Source organism: Protobothrops mucrosquamatus, unplaced genomic scaffold (assembly GCF_001527695.2).
Source record: "Protobothrops mucrosquamatus isolate PMUCROS unplaced genomic scaffold, P.Mucros_1.0 scaffold135, whole genome shotgun sequence".
Lineage (NCBI taxonomy): Eukaryota > Metazoa > Chordata > Lepidosauria > Squamata > Viperidae > Protobothrops > Protobothrops mucrosquamatus.
The window spans coordinates 571,192-594,698 of NW_015386502.1; the positions used below are offsets into that span (position 1 = coordinate 571,192).

Here is a 23,507-nt window from a genome sequence, read left to right on the forward strand (position 1 = left end):
GTCCAAAGTTTTGGATATTCACCAAACCTGTCTGCAAACACCTGTCTTAATATATAAGTATCAGCATTCACTTTTAATCTCTTGAAATAGCATATAAATTTTATGGATTGGATCCAAACTCAAAGTAGACTCATTCATATGATGAACTCCAAACCAAAATATTGGCTACAGTTAAATACAACCAATATAGTTTAATTATTTTAGCTGCAGTTAAGCACAAGAGAGCTTGAGACAAAAGGGAAAAAAATACATCTTAGCCAGTAGCAGAGCTGATTGCTGATAGAAAATTATAACGCTTTTCCCACTTAACTGATATATTTTGAAAGAGAAGGGTAAGGAAATGGAGACCTCTGGGATCTGTTCACTATACATAAGTCATGTAATGCACCATCAGCCGAGTTAGATATAACTGGATATATAATGGTCTCACAATCGTTAGAATACTGCATATCAAACCTCCATTTGCAATGCATATGTGCTATAAACTAAGAATTGTTTTGTCTTTCATTCTGTCATTCATTCATCAATTTGTTTATGCTGATGGGGGTGTTGTCTGTGCAATCCTGTATTACATGCCTCTTTTCTTTACAAAATAAACCCTCGATTCAGAATAAAAACCAAAACCCCAAATCATGTTTATTTGAATAATACTAATCTTCATGCTGTACTCAATAGAAATATAAATTCAAGGCAGTCCAGCTAGTCATTACCAAAAAATAATACGTATATATACTTACACTCTCTATAAAATGATTTGGTAATGTGGATTAGGAAATTAGTAAGAAATTGTTTTTAACCATAGTATATTCATGTGTGTGTTTGTGTATATACACACACATGAACCCATACTTGTCAATGATGGCTGTTTTCAAGTATTTTAGTATTTGTATGCATTTTAGAATGCATTTAAAACAAATCATATGTAGAAAGGACTGGTTTCACATGAAACATTTTATCAAAATTAAATAGAAATTTGTCTACTGTAGCTCATTATTAGAGTGTGCATGTATACATAGCAATTTTTCCATTCCCCTTGTACCAGTTACTAATGCTGGGCACATTCCATTGAAAAATTCTCTCCCAATGGAGTCAGTGGGAACTAAGCAGGAATAAGATCATATTGTCTGCATCTATTCCAGCTAGAAGAAGGACTTCTCACCCTTTGCTCTTCTGTAATGGAACAGATGAATTCAGACAACATACATTAGGCTTGTTTTTTCTTGTAAAAATGTAGTCCCAATCCAAAATGTTTGGGAACATCTTATTTCCCATTCAGCTTGTGCCAGTTTGCAAGTTAAAGGTCAAAGAGCAAAGAAATCAAATAGTACACAGTAAGGAAATTCAGACAGCGTTTTTTTTCTCTTTTTTCACAGAAGACAATGTTTAACTCAATAATGACAATCAACAGATCAATGAAGTTCAAGGCAAGCTGTTCATTGTATCAAAAGCTACCTCCCTGGAATCCTAGCTTTCATAAAAAGTCAGGTATCTAGCTAGTGGGGTGCATTCTTTCTGAAAACTTTTCATAAATTCACAGCCCAGTGACTGTAAAAAGCTTGTCACTGCAAGAAGCAGCTCCTAAAATCAATAAAAGAGGTCTGTCAGTTGCTGACTTTCTCTAGGAAAAAAATATTAATATATAACCTGCTCTGCAGGTCACATGAAAATGACAATACTGCTGTTAGCATAAAATTACATAAGATGACATAATGCCAGGTAGTCCCCTGGGTTCTTTCCATGATTTAGTGCACAGCTAAATGCCAGAGGTCTTGCCAACCCTTTGAGAACTAAGACGAATACCAAATGACCACATTTTGTGAACAGGAGGGAAAGTGAAACAGCACCCAGGCAGTATCAGATGTTGCTTTCTTTTCTCCTTAATAGGGTTAACTATGCCTATAAGTGTCCATATTCAAAAGCAACTTCTGTATTCATGCAGAATAATATTCCAAAAAAACTTAAAAATACAAGCTTTTTAAAAAATAAAAATGAAGCCAATTGTTACATAGAAGAGTTCCATCTAGTCCCACAATTAAACCCCATTTTCCTATTGCTCTTAGGCTGGAGGCATGAAAACTGAAGGTAATGTGGTAGAAGGACTGTTTCCAGCAGCGTCGCTTTCTTTTCTATTCATCCCTGTTATACTGCTGTTATTTCTAATCAACAGAGCTCAGCACAAAAAAGCCCCACAAAACTAGTGAGCAGAGACAATGTAATCCATAGACAGTATTGCCTCCTGCTAACATACGATCTTTGAATTGCTGAAAATTATATGTATCTGTCTCCAGCCAAACTGCAGCCAAGTGTTCCATTCTGCCTACTGTGGTTCACAATGGTACGATGCATGGTCCTCCAAGCACAGTACCAAAGAAAAGGTCACTTGCATGATAAGAACGTAATGCCATTCATCAAGTGCTCTGCCATGTTTGCTGGCAGATATATTTTTTTAAAAAAAACAACAACAACAGTTCACACACCCATTTTTCAAGAGTGTAAGGGAAGCTCATTATTTGTTAATGGGACCCATGGGGTCTACCAATAATGAGATCAATAGTGTTGGGAGAAAAAGAGCAGCAGAGACGTAGGAGACTGTTAAAATGGCTTGGCATAGCACCAGCTGAAGACAAGGAGGCAATGTTGAAGAACTGTCACTACACATTCGGTATGACAATTAAAAATAAATAAATAAACCCAGAAATCAACTGGCAAGTCCATAGTTACCTTTTATTTTACTATCCCCAATGTGGCTATTTACTAGAAATAGCCCACACTGTTATTTCAGTGTTCTGTCTAGAATTGCGATGGGCTTATTCAATCCCAGGGCTAACAACTGCCTCCCATTATCTGCAAATCCACTTGTCCACTGCCAAACCCATTCTGGCTTCCTCTTCATTATGCTACTATGAAGTATCATAAGAAAATGTGCCAGCCAGGACCACCTACTTTGTCCTGGAAACACACTAGAAGCAACAGTGATGGGAGAAGATAGCAATGGCATTGAGGGCTCTGTAGATCTGGTTTATGAGTTATAGGGTGTTATCTTTAAGTAAAAGCAGAATCTGTGCACTATTACCATTTCAATCAATATTATTTTTCACACTGAAAACTGGTCTGATAGTTCTCAAAGAGTCACTGATTATATAAACCTAACACTAGTCTTATGTTTCTCAGTAACTTTTAATGTTATTTGATTGCATTCTTATTTCTGGAACTTGCTGCTTTCTAGTCTGATTTCAAAATAAGGTTTCTGAAAAGCCTGGGACTAACTTGCCTGATACAATTCTGGAGAAAAGAGGAAGTGGAGAGGCAAGAAACCAATAAATGCTAAACCAATCAGTAAAAAGAATACTCTCTGAATACAGTGATGAATATAACTGTGTGAAAACATTGAGGACATAGCTCTGAACAATTGTATAAAACACAAAATGAATATATTATTAAGGCTGTTACTATATTGCAGATATTTTGGCCCCTTGTTTGTTGGAAAATGGCTGTCCAAACAGTCAGAATTCCTGTATGTCATCCTGATCTCCCACTTGATAAAAATTATGTGTCGGAGTATAGGACTATATCTGTAGCTGACAGAAAGCAATCCTCTTTGGAGACAAAGCTGTTTTGGATCTTCACACTTCCTGAAAGTTCCATTGTGATTGTTGTGTTTTAGTTGCTCTATCTTTTCTCTTTAAAAAAATGCTTATATGTTTTCTTTTTTTTTTTTTAACATCACACAAAACTCTTTCAAAGAGAAGAAAGAAAGAAAGAAAGAAAGAAAGAAAGAAAAAAGAAAGAAAGAAAGAAAGAAAGAAAGAAAGAAAGAAAGAAAGAAAGAAAGAAAGAAAGACCCAACTGGGATGTCAGAGATTCTTCTTTTTTCATGTTGCTCTTTTTTATGAATATCCTGATTGTTTTGCATTGGGTATATTGAGCGTGCAGAGGAAAGGCTGGAATTGAATGACAAAGACAGACGAAGAACTGGAGAAATGGCAGGTACTGTGTATGACTGAAGCTTCCTACTGGAGAAAATTCTCACTCATGTGCAGGACAAGCAGCCCCCTGGATTTTAAAGATCATCCCTGGCTGAGACAGACAGGCCTGTTCCTTGGTAGGAAACTCCGTAACAGCTCTTTTGTTGGATTTCATGTTACCACTACTCCTGGGAGAAAAGAAGAAAAAAAATATTCCTACATCACACCCACTCTTGCATAGAGCGTTTGCAGTAAAGTATGTGGCGGGGTGTTCCTTTCCTCTTGAATTGGAACACAGTGTAAACCAAGACAAGGAGGCACAGGGCCAGTATGCAAGGAATGACAATGGCTATAGCTTTCACAGTGCTGGCTGTGTTGTCCAGTTTGATGACAATGTCTACATCATCTTGAGGGCTGTGTCGCTCTTTGTCCCGGTCTGCTGGTCCATCACAGCCCATAAAATCCTTGAGGATAGATCTGGGATATCCCGGTTCCACCCGGAGCATTTGATTGTTGAATTTCCAGTATTCTTTGCCTTTGTAGAAATACGTGAAGCCTATTTAGAAACAAATATTGAGTTATTTAAAACGGATTAACATTTGGACATCGCTCAGTAAAAGAACCTACTGAAACTGAGGCTACAACTACAATTTGAAAATGAATACAAGTTCTTCCTACTTTGCTGACAGAGCTTCCTGATTCTATACACTGTCTTTAGTATGATTGCTATACAGTGTCTGCAATTTTGTGAAGCATTTCTTTTCATTAAAAAATTATATTGTTTCCATAAAATAAGACTGCTTGTGTACCAATTACAATTCTGATTGAGTCATGACCTGAAGTCTAACTTGTTTAATATGATGGAAGAATTAAGGTAAATACAGTTTTAAACTGATACTTAAAAATAACTTAAGTCTGATTTGCTCAAGGAGCAGAGGAATAGTGGTTGGTTGTTGCAAATTATAGTAGTGAGTTAGTTAAATTGCTCCCATCCTCCTGAATCTCTTCCCTGTTGCATCATCGTCTTTGAAATGAACTCTGAAACACAAAACAGGTGTACACAGCTTCATATCTTCAGTAGGGAGCTCGAATTGGATCATTCAAAAGCAAACCAGGACAATTACAAAGGGTGCCTAATTGCAGAAATCAGCCTCCCTGCCAAATTTTTTTGAAGCTTTTACTGCCCCAGCAGATAAACGGCACTAATCCAGTATGAAACAAACTTTCACAATGGGTAAACAGTCTCCTGTTATTTATCAACTGAATGCAAACCATTGGAGTTTTATCCAACTTTGTAACTTTGCCTCTTACAATTGAGAGATAGTAAAAAATTTTTTTTGACAAATTGCAACAATTCATTGCAATAATATAACAGACATATAAACAATAGGCTTTTGCCCTTGAATTCAAATTAAGCACCACTTATTTTGGTTTCTGGTTTGCAATTTTATGCAGGAACATAAAAACAATTTGATTTGGCTACTAAATAATTTTCATTATCTTTCTAAAAATTGAGTGTATGTGAAGCTGCTTTGGAATAATTTTATTTTGGTGCAATAGACACAATCTTTCCCCCATTTTTAATGTGCTTACTAGCTTGGATTGAATGATGAGGCTTTAAAGATGTGAGCTAGGAGAAAGGAAATATGTCCCTCAATATATTCTGCAAGTTTCAGATTTCTGCACCCTTCCAAATTGCTTAAGTATAAGTTCCACTGAAATCAAAGAGGCTTCTTTCAAACAATATTTACAATATTTTATTTCAGTGCAAAAATATTCTCTTGGTGACTGGGGTATTGGAATATCCATTTTAATATGAAAGCTTACAACTGTTTTGTTTTTCTAGAGTGTCACCATGGAAGGACTATGAACCGCTACTATATCTCAGGGGCTGCCACAAAGAAGAGGGAGTCAAGCTATTCTCCAAAGCACCTGAAGGCAGAACAAGAAGCAATGGATGGAAACTAAACAAAGAGAGAAGCAACCTAGAACTAAGGAGAAATTTTCTGACAGTTAGAACAATTAATCAGTGGAACAACCTGCCTCCAGAAGCTGTGAATGCTCCAATACTGGAAGATTTTAAGAAGAGACTGGACAGCCATTTGTCTGAAATGATATACGGCTTCCTGCCTGAGCAGGGGGTTGGACTAGATGACCTCCAAGGTCCCTTCCAACTTCTTCTTCTTCTTCTTCTTCTTCTTCTTCTTCTTCTTCTTCTTCTTCTTCTTCTTCTTCTTCTTCTTCTTCTTCTTCTTCTTCTTCTTCTTCTTCTTCTTCTTCTTCTTCTTCTTCTTCTTNATGCACTTGGAATCTTGCCGGACAATATTAAGTTTGTTATATCTATGAAGGGGATCTAATGCAGCAAAACAATAACATCATGATGGTTTCGGGGTTACTATCAACAAACTCCCTCACAGTCTGTCACACATGTTCTACATAAAGCTAAGATCCTACTGGTGAGGAGAAAATGCTTATTTTGGAGCAACATAATTTTCTTAAGCTGTCAGGCAACATTCTTTTGCACTGATTCCCCAAACACCTCATCCCCCTTGACCTCTTAAGTTGCTTCTTTTTTACTCTTTCTTGTTCAGCTCCCATTACAGCGTAGGTGTCTATGAGTCAGTCCTCAGCTGTTTGCAAGAGAAAGGAATACTTCCTCTCTCTTCATTCTGGTTAGTACATTCAAAATAGGTTTTTGACAGTTTGCTATTCTTTCTCAAATCTGAAGTTGGATCCTGGTTAGCCGTTCCTTCAACAGACTAGAGTGGAATCTGGAGAAGCGTCTTTCCTTAAGGAAAATGGGGAAGTGATATGTTTTCCCAGCTCTGCAGTGTATGTCCCAATGCTGAGAAGAAATGGTACCTTCAATTGCACTGAGCTTGCTGCTTTAAGGAGGCTGTGGGCTTTTATCCCCAGTGAGCTCAACACAGCTGTTATTTTCCCTTATAGTATTTTCAGCGCAGCCAAAATCATCGGGGTGGAGAAGTTAAAGTTTCCCTAGTGGTTGCAAACTGCAGCAAAGTTTGGATATTTAACAAAGTAATGTGCTGTTCAATGATTACCACACTAAATAGAGAATTTGTACTGAATACTCCCAGGAATTAGGAAAACAGATGAGAATGATGCCACTGCACATGATGATTTAAAAGGTATGGTATAATACACAAGAGACATGGAAAACTGGAAACAGAAGTGTGCATGCAACACTTGGATAGCAACTCTAGTTTCATACACAGTTTAACCCCATACTATATTCCTACATTCTGCTGAAACCTAGGAGAAGAAATCTAGATTTCTTGAAATTATTTTTTGTTTATATGCATTGTACACAAAAAATACACATGTATTGTTTAAAGATAATACATTGACCCTGCTAATAAAAATCACTGCTAGCATTTTTAATATATTAGCAAAAAGCTTTTGAGGTAGAATAAGATCTATGAGTTAAATAGCTTAAATCTGAACATAGCCTTCTACTACACGTTTTCCTGCTTCCTTCCAGTTCCCTCCACCCCCTCACCCAAATAAATGAGAGCCAAAAGGATTAATGTAAGTTGCTAAACCAAAAGCAGCTCCTCTGAACCTTTTCCCCTAAAGCAATGTAGTACAGTTTCAAGTGAAATCTCTGAGGAGAAGGAAATGACTTCAGGCAAAGTTTAATCACAGTTTTGTGAAATTAGGTATGGTGTTTCTCCTATGTAACCTTGCTTGCTTTGCTTGCTCAAGCTTAACGCAATAGCCAATACAGTCCTGATTTTAGCACAGTTTTTGCAGGCTTCAGCAGATAACTCTTTTATTTTTATTCTCTGAGAATCCATAGAATTTTTTAAGTTTACCTTTAAAAGACAACCCAAAGAAAAAAGAAACCCTTTTAGTTTTATTGCCAGATATTTCTTTGCCAAGATTTTAGAGACTGTGAAGTTCAGTGTGACTGAAAGACTGGAAAACCAATAAATATTTCTGTTATATATCATGTAGATATGAGCCTAACAGATACATAGCTATACCTGCAACATGGATAATTTGCTTTTAAAGATTGTAGGTGTGTGTCTGTGTGTGTGTGTGTGTGTGAGAGAGAGAGAGAGAGAGAGAGAGAGAGAGAGAGAGAGAGAGAGAGAGAGAGAGGGAGGGAGGGAGGAGACAGACAGATAGACAGAGACAGAGACACACAAAGAAAGATTTCTGTTCCAAATCACTTTCCTTTTTGAAAAAAAGAAAGCAAAAAAACTTCTATAGTTAAAAGGCTTCATTCTGAAAAGAGCTTCTCTTGTTGGAGAAGGCAGACTTAGAGCAAGGAAGTAATTATTTCTGGGGGAAAAGTTTTTGCTAGAGCAGTTGGTGATTTGAGCTAAAGGAAGGAACAATTCTTAATAAGGGAAGAAATATTGCATCTCATTTACAAAGAAACAAAAATATTACTGGAGACCTGTCATGGATAAAGAGAAAGAAAAGTAAATAAATCTCTGATCAATCAATTGAATGTGCACTGCTAGCAGCGCAACAATTGGTTTTAATGGTATTTGGAAATTTAAAACTTTGCAATCAAATGGCCAACAGCCCAAAGCAACAAGTAATATTCATACAATGAAGGCCTTCATAATCAAGAATATAATGCACATATTTCTGTACTTCAGCTCAATTCAGTATTTGATATTTCATAGAAATATGCAATATTGTATTTTTTTAAATAGACGTATGCAAAATGTAAACATCTAACACTGTATTAGGTGATTCTAACCAAGCAAGGGTAGATTGCTTTGAACAGACTTCTAGAATGGTATATTTCCATTTGGATGGTTTGTGAAAAAAGTTCTGACCTAAAATATTTTGTTATTTTTGAAAGAGCAGCAAATCTCTTCTTGGCTGGAATTGGAAAAGACTATCCTCTTTCACAGGAAGTAAATCCTAAGTTTTGCCTCTAAGCAAATGGAAAGGAGATATCAGCTAGCTTAGCTGCAGCTGCCAGAAAATGGCATTAAAAGAAACAAAACAGAGTAATGGTCCCAATTTGCCCCCCCCCCAATTGCCCCGCATCAACATCAGTTACAAGCTTGGGGCAAAAGACATTGCAGATGTGATTTAACCTGAGTATTAATACAATGCCTTATATTAAAAAGACCTTGGGGCAATTCCAGTTATCAGATATCTTAAATGTATTTATTGTACTGTTATGGAGTTCACATTTAAGTAACAAAGAACCATTTGAATAAATGATGTGTGAACAAGGAAGGAAGGAAGGAAGGAAGGAAGGAAGGAAGGAAGGAAGGAAGGAGCAAACATTTGTGTTCACAGGAAGCTACATACCATTTTCTTTGTGAACAAAGGCTCCCTGAGGTGATTCTGGGATACCTTTCCAGATTGTGATTGATTTGGGATAACCTGTGTCCATAGTTCTTATATCTTCACTGTATCTCCAATACCTGAGAGAAAGAATGAGGTTAAAATAACGTTTATGGATGCTTTTTTTTTCAGTGTCTGAAATGAAGTACTCTGTGAAATGATAACATTAGGGAACCTGGTCACTTCTATTTAAATATATACTCCTAACTAGTAATAAAGACATTTAAACATTTGATGATTTAATATATATTTCATTAAAGATTAATCTATCCTGAGAACCAAATCAATGAGTGGTTTTATATAATCAAAACAGTTATGATAACCTATATCAATACTATATCAATACTTTATTCAACATTTTAATCATATTTTGAGTTAGCACTTCTAATTCTATGCTGTACTTTTTAGTCTTTTTAAAATTCCATTGTGCAATATTTATCAGCTCAAGCTGCTAGATTCCTTACATATCTTAATTTATAAGGAAATAACACTTCATGAACAGAACATACATATTTAAAAATAAAAAGAAAATCAGATTGCAGTCTTATGCATACATAGCTCAGAAATAAATATCATTATTTACAAGGAAATATATGGAATTTTCTTAATAAACATTTTTTCTAAATTATTTATATTTTTAAAAAGGAGTTATTTTTTATTCCTATACCTTTTTTCCCACGGTTATTAAAAAGGATTATTCCTGGCGTCAAGTGCATATCAGAAATTGTGTATTCTATATATTCATTCTTCCACATTTATGTATGGCTATCTGCATCTGGTATACATACAGTAAGAATGCAATTTGTAACTGAAAGTATTTAGTCTTATTCTCAATAAATTTGCAATACACCTTATGTATGCAGTTCTTAAGAAGATATACTGCCTTATTAACTGGGAGCACAGCCCTGCTTTTCTGATTGGCTTAAGAGTATGGATATCTACATGCAAGTAGCTCTGAAATCTTAATCAGAACAAATACCATATTCAGTTTCAAGCTACAGACCAAATTATGCTAAATGGTGGCAATGGGGCTAGTAACATTGACTTTGATATTTACACTGATTTCTAAATTAGTGGATTTGTGTAATAAGCAAAAAATGATCTCTGCTGTAGCACTGATGACAACATCCAGTCGAGTATACATGTTTGTGTGAGAGAAACACTTAAATCAAAGCTTCTACAGAGATTCTTTGTCAGTATCCATGTACATTGGGAGAAGTTCCATGTAAAAGTTCAATTTGCTAAGAAACATTTCATAGAAAAAAATAATTAACATTTTTTTCCTTAAAAAAACCCTGTAATCCCTTTCCCTGGACTGAAATGCAGTAATGCATTTCCACCAATATGCCCACATTTATTTCTTCCTAACTCGGTGATGTGATTTCTTGATTTATATGCAAAGGGGTGTGGTGTGTATACATAGCACTTTAAAATGCTCATATTTGAAAGTAATTTGAGGCATATTTGATCAAAGTAACTCTCTAAGTTTTTAATAGGTCTTATTTCAGAGTCTTAGCACTTCCATTATATTCAATAAATGTTTTGAGACATTGTGGATAAGAATTTATTTTTGCATGAATTAAAACAACTGAAAAAAACCTGTTGTAGGCATTTTTTCCTATGCACACAGAAAAATGAAAAGATCCATAGAATGTCAGGTAGTTACTATGAATAAAAATAAAATGAGCAAAATTCAGTGATTTATATAATATGACTGATTGGTTTATAGATTTTTCAGTATTTTTCCCTTGCTATTTACTGAGCAGTAATTCTGAATACAAAAAAATGTTAGGTTTTGGGAGACCAAACATTCCTTTCATTATATACAGGCATGATGATGATGATGATGATGGAAGGGACCTTGGAGGTCATCTAGTCCAACCCCCTGCTCAGGCAGGAAACCCTATACCATTTCAGACAAATGGCTGTCCAATCTCTTCTTAAAAACTTCCAGTGTTCGAGCATGCACAGTTTCTGGAGGCAGGTTGTTCCACTGATTAATTATTCTAACTGTCAGAAAATTTCTCCTTAGTTCTAGGTTACTTCTCTCTTTGGTTAGTTTCCATCCGTTGCTTCTTGTCCTGCCTTCAGGTGCTTTGGAGAATAGCTTGACTCCCTCTTCTTTGGGGCAACCCCTGAGATATTGGAACACTGCTATCATGTCACCCCTCGTCCTTCTCTTCATTAAACTAGACATACCTAATTCCAGCAACCGTTCCTTATATGTTTTAGCCTCCAGTCCTTTTCTGCTCTTCTATGTACTCTTTCTAGAGTCTCAACATCTTTTTTACATTGTTGTGACCAAAACAGGATGCATATTCCAAGTGTGGTCTTACCAAGGCATTGTAAAGTGGTATTAACACTTCACGTGATCTTGATTCTATCCCTCTGTTAATGCAGCCTAGCACTGTGTTGGCTTTTTTGGCAGCTGCAGCACACTGCTGGCTCATATTTAAGTGATTGTCCACTAGGACTCCAAGATCCCTCTCACAGTTACTATTATTGAGCAAGGTACCACCTATACTATACCTGTGCATTTGGTTTTTCTTGCCTAAATGTAGAACCTTACTTTTTCCACCATTGAATTTCATTTTGTTAGATAGCATCCAGTGTCGGAGTCTGTCAAGATCCCTCTGTATTTTAAGCCTGTCTTCTGGAGTGTTGGCTATTCCTGCCAGCTTGGTGTTATCTGCAAATTTGATGAGTTCCCCATCTATCCCCTCATCCAAATCATTGATGAAGATGTTGAAGAGCACTGGGCCCAGAACAGAGCCCTGGGGCACCCCACTAGACACTTCCCTCCATGTAGATTCAGTTCCATTGAGGACCTCATGCTGAGTACAGCCGGTCAGCCAAGTAGCTGCAAAGCAGATATGTATGACTTGATCAAGGATCAATCATATTTAACATGGTTTGGATAGCAGATAAGATAATACACATAAGTGAATGTTACTTGCGGAGACTGGGTTTCTTGTCCCTTGTTTTATAACTCTATTATGCCTATTTTATAGTGTACAATACAGTTCTTATATGTTTCTTTGAAATAGCTAAAAATAGTGACCTCAGTGTTTAGCATTCATAGTCACAGTCTTTGCAGGACCCCAAAATAATGGGAAGGAGAATGGGGGTGACTACCATGATCACAAAATGCAAAACAACCCAATAAGAGGCAGAGGAATAACAAATTGAAATCACAAAAATTCAAAAGGTACATAGACACAAATGTCTGCCTCCTGCTTTAATTGAATAAACTTAAGATTTATGCAGGGAACATGTTCTTGCATTTGTTTGATTCTTTGGAATTTGCTTGTCTGTCTGTCCCTCTGTCCATCTGTCTGTTCATCCTCTTTGTGTTGAAAAGCTGTGTAGCACTTCCAACATAATCTGCAATGTCTTCATTTTTTTCGCAGGAAGCAGCAGGAAAAGATGCTGCTAGTTTAAGGTATTGCAGATTGGTGCCACAATCTATTCCCAACACATTCCTCAGAGATTGAAGTCAAAATGTTATCCAGCAATACTGTACAGTTTCTCAGGTCTATCTTTCTCCTGGGAGGTTATAACACCTTTTCACAGCTTTTGCAGGAAGACAATTTTCCTCCTTTGGCTTTGTTATCACCTTTTGCCTCACTTTTTTATGCCTACCAAATCATCGCAGCTAAAGAAGCAACGGTGGGTTGTTCTCAGTTCAGAATGAACTTTGTAAGAGGCTTATATGTGCAATTAAAACCAGTGGGAGAATTCAACCTATATTACATTAAGGAGTAAAAAAAGGATATAAACAATATGTGCTGAGAAGCTTAGTGTGATAGGGACTTATTCCCACTAAGTGGTCAATATCCTGTAATAGCTCAATTATCTTAGCATGGTTCACATTTTTCAAATCTGCTTCTTTATATGCTGTATTGCATTTATGACCTGCTGGGTCTCATTGTGCTTGTTCTGGATCTAAAAAGTAACCTTCCTATCAACAGAAGTTTTTCTGTTACTTTGGGTTTTTTCCTTTTGGGGTACAGTTTTTCTCTCTTTCTCTTCATCATCATAGTATTTTTTAAGAAGAACTTAACTTAGTAAAGCTGCCAATGGAAAAAAAAATCAAATCTATAATACCTTGAATTTCAAACATGCAACCAGGATGCCTACCATTTAAATAGTCCCCAAAGCCTGTGGACTGAAAATTGTTCAGTTCAATATATACTTAAAATAATATTCACATCCATAACAAGCAAATTATAAAACAGTTTGTCCATCATAGAAGTTGATAGCAATAATGCATTTCAGCTTCCAAAATGCTGCCTGTTTTCCATCCACACAATTGTACACTCTGGAGTAAAGGCTCCATTTCTAAAAATTGGATTGCTATGCTTTTAATAAAATCATGCAAGTCCAACTAAATAAATATTCCACATTTTTGAATACATATTAACACTAATAATGAAGGAGAACAACAAGCCATGTGAATAGTATGATTGTTTCCAGAATGAACACACTAACCTGTCTCCTTTGAAGAAGTAGGTTTTCCCAACATCCTCCCACCAAATTGCTGAATCAATACCATGAGGAGGAATCCCACTTCCTAATGATATTAAATCATGAGGATACCCTGGCTGGAGGGTGGTGTCCTTAAAGATCCAGAACTTGTTACCTGTGCAAGAAAAACAAAACAAAACACTATATTAGTCTTTGAAAAGAAATTCTGTTTAAGAAGCTAAAAGGTGCTTTTCACCAGAGCCCAATGTGTTGCATTCTTATAATGACATAAATAGGATGAGGACTAGGTCCATGCCACAATACATATAGCGGGCATAGACTCCAGGTTATATGAGTATGGGGCTGCAACTGCCTGGGTGGATCATAGTTTCAGCTGGCTGTCTATTTTGAAACTGCAATATCCTGCAAGATTCCACGAAATGAACTTTTTCAAAACATGTCCATCTTTAGAAGCCCAAATCTCTGATGATGTTGCAGCCAATCAGAAGCAAATTGTCACTTTATAGTTCAGACATGCTCCAATTATGTCCCCTAGGATATATTGCCCATACCTGTTGCTTTAGAAACTGACAAGTAGAAAAATGGGACTCCAAATACTCTTTCTTCTGTTAGCAAGTTATATAGGCAGCCTTAGGCACTGTTTTCTATCAATAGTTTGAAATGAATTTTTGTTTCTCCCTATAGACTAAGGATCAGATCTGTGCTAGAACCATTGTGACAGAAAAACTTGAAAAAATATTTCTATTTTATAGATTTTCCACAGTAGGCTTAAATAAAAGATAAAAAAGGAGAATGCAAGGAGGAAAGGAAAGGGAGAAAAAAGCCTGATTTCTTCTCTTTCTGATTTATAGAATCTCTTTTAATAACACATTTAATTAGGAAATGGGTGAAGCTTTATTCCTTTGCATGCTCAGTGTTAGAGTAAATCTTTTATCAATTTCTTTATAATTCACTTCAAGCCTATTGCTGGTATTTTTTTTTTACAAATGTATATTTTTATTCAAGAAAACAATATAGTCCTCAAGGACCTTCTCTCAAAACTCTCTCTCTAAAATAAAAGTTTTGTTACACCTGTTTTTTGCAGATGATAAACTTTGTATTTGGAATACTTGCTTTATTTGCATGTCTTTGTAGAATAGGATTAAAGGTAAGAAGAAAGGAAGGGCACAATAGCATCCATTACAGCAGAGGTAAACATCATTTGGTTGTATATTAAATCACAATATAGTTTTCTTTTGCTGCACAAAAGAAGGAAGGGAAAGGAGGGACAATTCACCTTGTGCAAAAAAGCAGGCTATATTCAGAAACCTTTTCTTTGGATATCTAGGACCTTAGAAATATACTCATGTTCCAAAAATATTATTTCAATAAAGCATAATCACATTTGGGGTGGGGGAGGAAAAGTTTTAGAAAATATCTGCTGCAGATCAAAGATTTTCTAGTTCTGTTGTTGCACAGTTTCCTAGAGGTATACTTAAAGATAAAACTTGGTGAAGTTAACTATTAAAAGTCCCAATGAAAGTCCAAGCCATATTTTCTTGAGGATTGATAATGTAAATTCATTTCATATTAAATAATTAGCTCCATTTCCCAGTAAAATGGATACTTCAGCTTTTGGTTAGCAATTTTCCTAAACTGTATACTGACAGCAGCTAATGGTTATTCAGTTTCCTTCTTGCTGTCTTTTCTAGGTGGGTTTAAGGATTGGAATGAACACATTTTAAGACCTGCAGTAAAGTCCTTAAAAATGTTGATTTTTTCCAGTCTTTTTTAAAACTTTGGAAGAGTTTGGAAGGCAAACTACTTCCACTTCCTCCTAACTGAAATCATGCCCCTAAAACTGTGGTTCTCAACCTTTTTAATGCCGCGACCCCCAACCGGTCGTAAGTCGAGGACTAAACTGGTCGTAAGTTGAGGACTAAACCGGTCGTAAGTCGAGGACTAAACCAGTCGTAAGTCGAGGACTACCCAACTGGTCGTAAGTCGAGGACTTTCCCTGCCCGGGAGCACCGCGCATGCGTGGTTCCGCCCCCTGCGCCGGCCGAGGCGTAGCTGGCAAGCGGCAGAGACGGAGCAGGCCGACCACCAGCTGGCCCAGCCCAAGGGAGGTAAGGCACCCGCCGGAAAAGGGGAAAAAATGGACAAAAAAATGACGGACAGCCTTGCTTGGCGACCCCCGTGAAATGGTCGATCAACCCCAAATGGGGTCGCGACCCATAGGTTGAGAACCGCTGCCCTAAAATGTAACTTTTGTTACATTTGTTGGCAATATAAGCTTAGGAATGCTCAGAAAAACCCAGCCTTATCTGTGGGTTGTGCAACCCCATATGTAAATAAAATGGGATTGGTGGTGGATCTCTCCTGTTCAGCCAGAACTTAATTAACAGATAGGATGTCTCAAGGTGCTTTTTCAAAAGGCAACGGGGTTTTGTTTTTCCTTGAAGACATTTCACTTCTCATCCAAGAAGCTTCTTCAGTTCTGAACTTGAATTGAAGAAGCTTCTTGTATGAGAATCAAAACATCTTTAAGGAAAAACAAACTCCAGTTACCTTTTGAAAAGCACCTTTAGGACAACCATGGCCTAGATGACTCGGAATCTCTGTAGACATTTAGCAGACAGGATCTTTTCTACCCAAGATCTGACATGAGTTTACAATGACTAGATGGATACACTGACCTTGATTTCAACTCACTGTTGTCTAATGTTCTTAGCATGCATACATTCTTTTCCTACATTATTTAAGAAATACAAAAAAAACCCCACAAGTTCATACAGTATAAAACAGAACGTTTGATATACAGTATGTTGTTGAAAAACACTGAAGAGTTTGGTGGCCTTGAAATTAAATTAAATTAAATTAAATAGACAAATGGCTGGAAAAATGGCTTTGTGAAACTCAAAGTCCTTTAAACCTTTGATTTGGATATGAATGTCATTATCTCTGGAAAATCCATGCTGTGGGTGTTCATGTTGCTATATTCATCTCTAGTGCTTGGGCTTAAACCAACTACTCCTTAATCAGCCCCTTTCCCTCTGTATTAATCTCTAGGTTGCTGCTGGATTTCAGGAATATGGCTGTTTTATTTATTGATGCATACATTATACAACTCATCCTAACCTGTGTAAAATAATGGAAATAGAACAGTCTTGTTAACCATCCATTATAGAAGCATTATAGAGTAACAGAATTATATAATCGTGTCATGTCTTTTCTTTTGCTGTTTAAAAAAATTAAACTCTAAACGGTAACTGGATATATCTTACTTTGAAACTGGTGGGCAATGTCAACAGTAATTATTTATTTGCAAGTTTTCTCCTGGGCTCACACTGAGATAATTATGCATGCACTAGATAAAGGGTTTATTTTGCCTCAGCTGTCAACTTTATCTGTGGTGCAGACTATATACAAGAAACCCAAACTGGACTGAAGCTTTTCTTTAAAAAAAAAAGTTTACTTTTTGTTTCTTAGGCTCAAGAAGTCAAAGTTGACATTTCAGTTGAAGGATGAGCTCATGAATAGAGAATTTTGGATGAGTTTAAGTAAGGAAACTGAACAAAAGCTTTAATATTTAGAACATAATGTTAATAGGATTTTAAGACAAGAAACAGACCAAAACTGAACTGAAGTTAAAAAATGAAACTGGGCCTAGTTCAACCATTATGTTCCTTTATGGAGGCTGTTAAACAACATTTCTGCTGAGTTCTATACGAGACATATCTTAAATTCTGTATGATTCTCTCTTTTGTGAAGCAAGATGAATATGCACAGTATACAATTGTTATGCATCTTAGCTTTCAACTTGCATTATTATATCTACTCATATAGAGATACATGCATTTTGCACAAAAAAGTCAAAACTATTTCCTATACAGTGTAAATCTGTTAAAAAGCACAAAAAATAATTAGAATCTATGTAGCTGATCTGATAGAGTTAAGTGACAATAGGTAGTAAAATGCATAAATTAAGTATCAGTATAATTTTAGGTGAACACTAAAATTACAAGCAAATAACAAATTATTCCTGACCAAATTTACTATTCAAGATGTATAATAAGAGGAAAAAAATACCTAGCTGTGTTGTTATTTTTATTATATCGTAAACATTGGCATGGTTCATTTCATACTATTGCATCATCTTCTCCTATTTTATAATTAGGCATTATTTGATTTTTATCCATGTCCTGTCTGTAAATTTTATCTTACGAAATATATCTGCCAGCAATGGGATCAACAGTGTTGAGAGTCATGGCAGCTGGGGTGTGAATTTTGCTACAATTTTTATTTTGCTGTATTTAGCTTGGTACAAGTTTTAACATGGCAGATGTCTTTGACAGTTCACTTTTCACACTGTTTAAATTCTGTGTCTCACTAGAACGAACTTCACAATCTGTATCTCTAATGTTTTAAAAGCAGTTACATACTTCTATAGCATTTCTTATTCCTATTCAGCAGAAAAAGCAGACTTGAATCAAATAAAAGAATGTCACTCCTTTTAATAAATTATTCCTATTATACTACCTATTTGCAGAATATTTGGGCAATATGCCCATAAGGTAGAAGACTACGTCATATAAAAGTTTAAAAAAGACTTTACTAAGAGACATATACTTTCAAGTGTGCTGTCAATTTTGTTGATTTTGGTACTGAAATATCAGTGGAAATGTAAGGTACATAAAATGTTTTATACACATATAAGTATGTGGGTCTAAGTATATATATACTTAGACCCACATACACATACACACACACACACACACAACCAAAAGCTTTTTAAATTTTGAAATTAAATAAACCTTTCATTTTATAGAAAGGCAATATATTTTAAGATGGGATATAGCATAGTACAAATCTAGCATGTATTCAAGAATTTTACCTGCTCTATCAAATTTTTTATTACTTAAAAAAACTCTTTAAAAACTCCCTTTTTATGACTTTGTAATCTTGTGGCTTTATAACAGTATATAGCCTCTGCTATACCCTTTTGTATGAATTTTTTTCTATAACATTTTCTAAAACATGAATATTTTTTCCAACAACTTTCTCAAATGCATGTAATTTTGGATGCAGCTTATCAATCAGTGAATATTTTGAGGTAAATATTAATGAACTCTTCATTCTGGAAAAGATCCACTCTAATTAATTAAATAATTTTCTTCGAAAAAATGTGATAAATTTCTATTACATTTCTAATTTGAAATTAGGTCTAAAAGATAAGCACCATTGTATCAAGCTAAGGTTACAAAGTAATTTTTTCTGAGTTACAACACAATCTCGCAAATAATGCTGCATGATATTTAACTTTAATTAAACCCATTATATCACTGTATACATATCCATATACACATATATATTACACATGTCCTAAACTAATTTCACATTAGTACCTGGTAATTTTGCTAGTACAAATAAAGGGAAATGACATTTGCTCGTGAATACCTATATACCTATATCTTCACTTAAAGAATTTGTATATATAGATCATTCCTGCTGTTCTGTTCGCGAGTCAAAGGCATTGAGACGAGCGAGTAACAAAAAGCAAGTCTTCTTTATTGTAAGTCAGCAACAGAACAGAACCAAAAATGGCGCGCAGGCCTTTTATAGTATCCTTACAAGGACAGCATCAACCAATCATTGCAGAGGCTGGTTTCCCACCTTGCGCATGCACGCAAGGCTGGAGACAGCCAGTCTGGTCCCGGGCAACCACATGGTCTGCCCGGGACTCTCTGCAGCATTCCTGAGCCTGCTGAGTGATTCAGCAGGCTCAGGACATAACACCCCTCCCCCCTGGATAAAAAAATAAGTAACCCTTACTGTTTACAGCAGCAAACATATACATGTGTTCAATTAGCATGTTGTTATTACTAAACACATTATGCCTGTACACAGGCAGACCCATTCAGACATTTAACATGTACAAGAATACACAATATTACTACAGTGAAATATAACACCCTTCTGTAGAGCGTAAGCTGAGTTCTAAAAAACTATTAAGCCACCCACTTGCTTGACAGGAACCTCACATAGTCCTTTAGATGTTTGGGTGGACCATTGGCCCTCTGTGACCTTCTTGGAACCGGTGCGTGTGCCTGGCCTGCCAGCTCGCCTGCCAGACTAGGCAGACCAGGACTTTGATGCCCCAAAGACCCAGGTGACCCACCCAGCTGCTGACTGGCTGGATCCTCTGAACCCAAACCAGAGCTCCTTGGGGGGGTGGAATTCCCCAAGTCCAGTGGTGGGGTGGAATTCCCCAAGTCCACAATGGACCCCTCTTGGGAGCACTGTCCCTTGAGCCCAAGACCAGCAGCTGGAGTGGCCTGAGTAGCTGATTGACAACAATGTCCCATTGACCCAGTGTCTGTGCCAAAGGTGCCAGAGTCAGGAGCCGCCTCCATGGCAAACCCCCCTTCTGGAGCAATAGCTGAAGCTTGTGAAGGTCCGCTTGGGCAGAGAGACTGTGGTCCATGATTGTAATTGTGGTCCTCCTTCCCCCCGAGAGCAGAGCCAGGAGCAGAAGTGTTGCTGGGAAGCCTCCAGCGCAGTTGGTCAATGTGATGTCAGATCACATGACTATCATCCAAGGCCACTTTGTATGACAGCAGCCCAGAGACCTTGCATACTACTGCTGTGACCCAGAGATGTCCAGGTCCATAGTTCCTTGCCCAGACCGGATCGCCCACCTGTAGTCTCCTAGGTGCCCGCGGCTGTGACACCTTTGAAGCCACCCAGTCTGGGTGCAACCTGTCCAGTTTTGTGATGAGGCGGCGACCCCAGCGGAGTTCTGCTAGGCTCTTCCCAGTGGCTGTGCAAGGTGTGGTGCGTTGGCAAAGAAGAAAGTCAGCTAACCTGTGATGCCAGCTGCCATAAGTGATTTGCTTGAGAGCATCTTTGGTAGTACGCACCATCCTCTCAGCCTGGCCGTTGGAAGCGGGATGAAACGGTGCTGAAGTAGCGTGCCGGATCAAGTTGGCCTGTAGAAAAGCCTGAAACTCAAAAGAAGTGAATTGGGGGCCGTTGTCTGAGACCAGGACATCGGGAAGTCCATGGGAGGCAAAGATCCCTCTGAGCACCTGGATGGTCCTAGTAGTAGTAGTGGAGGAAACAGGCACAACCTCTAGCCACTTGGAATGGCTGTCCATGAGAAGGAATAATTGTCCCTGAAAGGGCCCACTGTAGTCGATATGAACCCTCGACCAAGGGGCTTGTGTTTCCTCCCACCTATGAACAGGGGCCTGAGGCATTTCAGGCCTTGACTGTTGGCACTCTTGGCATCCATGAACCTGGGTCTCGATCTCTTTATCGAGCCCAGGCCATCAGAGATGGCTACGCGCAAGGGCCTTCATCCAGACTATACCCAGATGTCCCTTATGCAGAGAGAGCAAGACTCTAGTCCTCAATGAGGCTGGGATGACTACCCTGCTACCCCATAAAAGGCAACCCTTGAAAGTGGAAAGCTCATGCTTCCTTTGCCAGAAGCTTTGGAATTCTGCACCTGGACACGTGTCAGGCCATCCTGACAACACCCATGTCAGCACGCATGTGAGTGTGTGATCAGTGGCAGTTTCTGCAGCCACGTCCCTAGCATTGAAGAGAGATTCAGGCAATTCCTGAATGGAGAGAATGTGAAGAACAGGAGCAGGATCTGCCTCTAACTTTTTTATAGGTAATCTGCTGAGGCATCTGCATGGCCTCAGCAGATTTTGCCTGGTTTGTGAACCAGGGTGTAATCATATACTGACAGATCTTTGCCTGGTTTGTGAACCAGGGTGTAATCATATACTGACAGGAAAATTGACCATCTCAGCATTCTAGGAGATATTATGTGGGGTTTTTGTTTGTTTGTTGTAAACAAACCCAGCAGAGGCTTATGGTCTGTGGAGACTGTAAAATGGCGGCCATATAAGAAATCATGAAATTTCTTTATGGCAGCCACAATGGCCAAGGCTTCTCTGTCAATCTGTGCATAATTACGCTCTGCAGATGACAGAGTCCTTGAATAGTAGGTCACACAGACTTGTGTCCCATCAGCCTTCAGATGACTAAGCACAGGCCCAACCCCATAAGGAGAGGCATCACATGCGATGCACACAGGCAATTGCTCATTGAAATGTGCTAAAACCGCATTTGAAGAGAGCGAGGCCTTGACCTCTAAAGTTCCTTTCATGGACCTTTGTCCACTGCCATGGAGCCTGTTTGTACAGGAGCCGGTTTAACAGCTCAGCCACTGCAGCCTTGTGGGTAAGGAAAGAATGATAGAAATTTAATAGCCCCAGGAAGGCTTGAAATTCACCCTTCGACTGGGGGCTTGGGGCCTGTTGAATTGCTTGGAGCTTGGATTCAGCAGGATGGATGCCTTCAGCATCAATACGAAACCCCAGAAATTCGGTGGAAGTGACTCCAATTTTACATTTATCTTGCTTCAGCTTCAGCCCCACTTAGCGGAAATGAAGCAAGACAGGGCAAAAGGCACCCTTCTAGATTTGATCCGGATGGGTGTGATAGCTGGGTCTAAACGTAAGGCAATAGGAGGCCCCTTGTACGATCCAAGCTCTGAACTGAACACATCAGCAAACTCCTTGCAGACTTCTGCAAGGCCTGACGTTTGCAGACTTTGCAGTCCAGTCACTTGAAACTCAAGGGCCTCGAACCAATCGAGTCCAATGAGACTCATGCGATCACGCCCAATTACCACCACATCTAGCAGGCCTTCAAAAGTCCTACACTGCACCTTGAGCATGGCCTCCCCCTTCATGCTGACTCTGGAATTCTGGAAGTCAGTGAGAGTTAAATTCAATGGCCTGAGTTTGACTCGTAGGCCACTTCTGCTGCAAATCCTTTTAAAGGTGTCAAAATAAAGGATTGATAGAGCGGACCCTGTGTCCAACTCCATCGACAAGGGAACCCTTTGCAACTTCACATCAATGTGAAGCTTTTTCTTAAGTGGCCTATGAATTCCTGTCCTGAAAATGCTCCTGTGCGATGCGCAGAAACCCACCCTGTGTGGGCTGGGGACCCTGGTACCTTTCTGAAGCAATTCTTCCTGAGACCGGACCTTCTGGCGACCCAAACAGATGGAGGCAATGTGGCTTTGCCTGCCACATGCCCGGCAAATGGCGGAGCAGAATCTGCAGTCAGAGCGCTTGTGGCATCCTCCACACCCAAAACATCGAGGGGATGCTGGGGCTTTGTCTTTGCACTCTTGAAACTTCTTCTCCTCTGTCTGGTGCAGTCTATCCACCTCCTCTTTAGGATCCTGTTCTGAATCTTCTCGAGCGACCTTTTGATGGACGGAAACTGTGGTTGGAGGATTTATGGCGAGCTGCAAGGCCTTCACAGCGCCGCCCGCTGCTTCTTCAGCTGCAATTTTCTCAAGGCATCTTGGAATGAGACAACTTATTTGGCAAAGATCTTCTGCTGCGGCTCACGACTTCTCAAGCCACAAACTAAACGATCCCGGAGACTCTCTTCCAGGTCCTTGAACTCACATGGTCTAGTGGCTTGTCTTAAGGCAGCAATAAAGTCCGCAGCAGACTCACCAGGCCTCTGGTCCCTCTGCTCGAACGCGTGTCGCCAAGCAATCACTGAAAGTTTAGGTTTGAAGTGTTCTCGCAGCATCTTCTTCAAATCAGCATAGGACACTGACTCCAAAAGTGCTGGGGCAACCAGATTCTCCACTATATCAAATGTCTCTTGTCCACAAACACACAGCAAGGT

General features: G+C 38.3%; 1 protein-coding gene across 1 annotated transcript in view; it reads right to left on the bottom strand.

The window, feature by feature from the left end:
- Positions 1-4,172: 4,172 nt before the first annotated feature.
- The window catches only part of MMP16 (matrix metallopeptidase 16), a 133,338-nt gene continuing 114,003 nt past the window's right edge, over positions 4,173-23,507 (bottom strand). The window contains exons 8-10 of the mRNA XM_015813100.1: positions 13,797-13,947; positions 9,270-9,385; positions 4,173-4,521 (exon numbers count right to left, since the gene is read on the bottom strand). Coding sequence (XP_015668586.1) covers positions 4,187-4,521; positions 9,270-9,385; positions 13,797-13,947 — 602 coding nt within the window. The 3' untranslated portion in view covers positions 4,173-4,186. The remainder of the gene's footprint in view (positions 4,522-9,269; positions 9,386-13,796; positions 13,948-23,507) is intronic.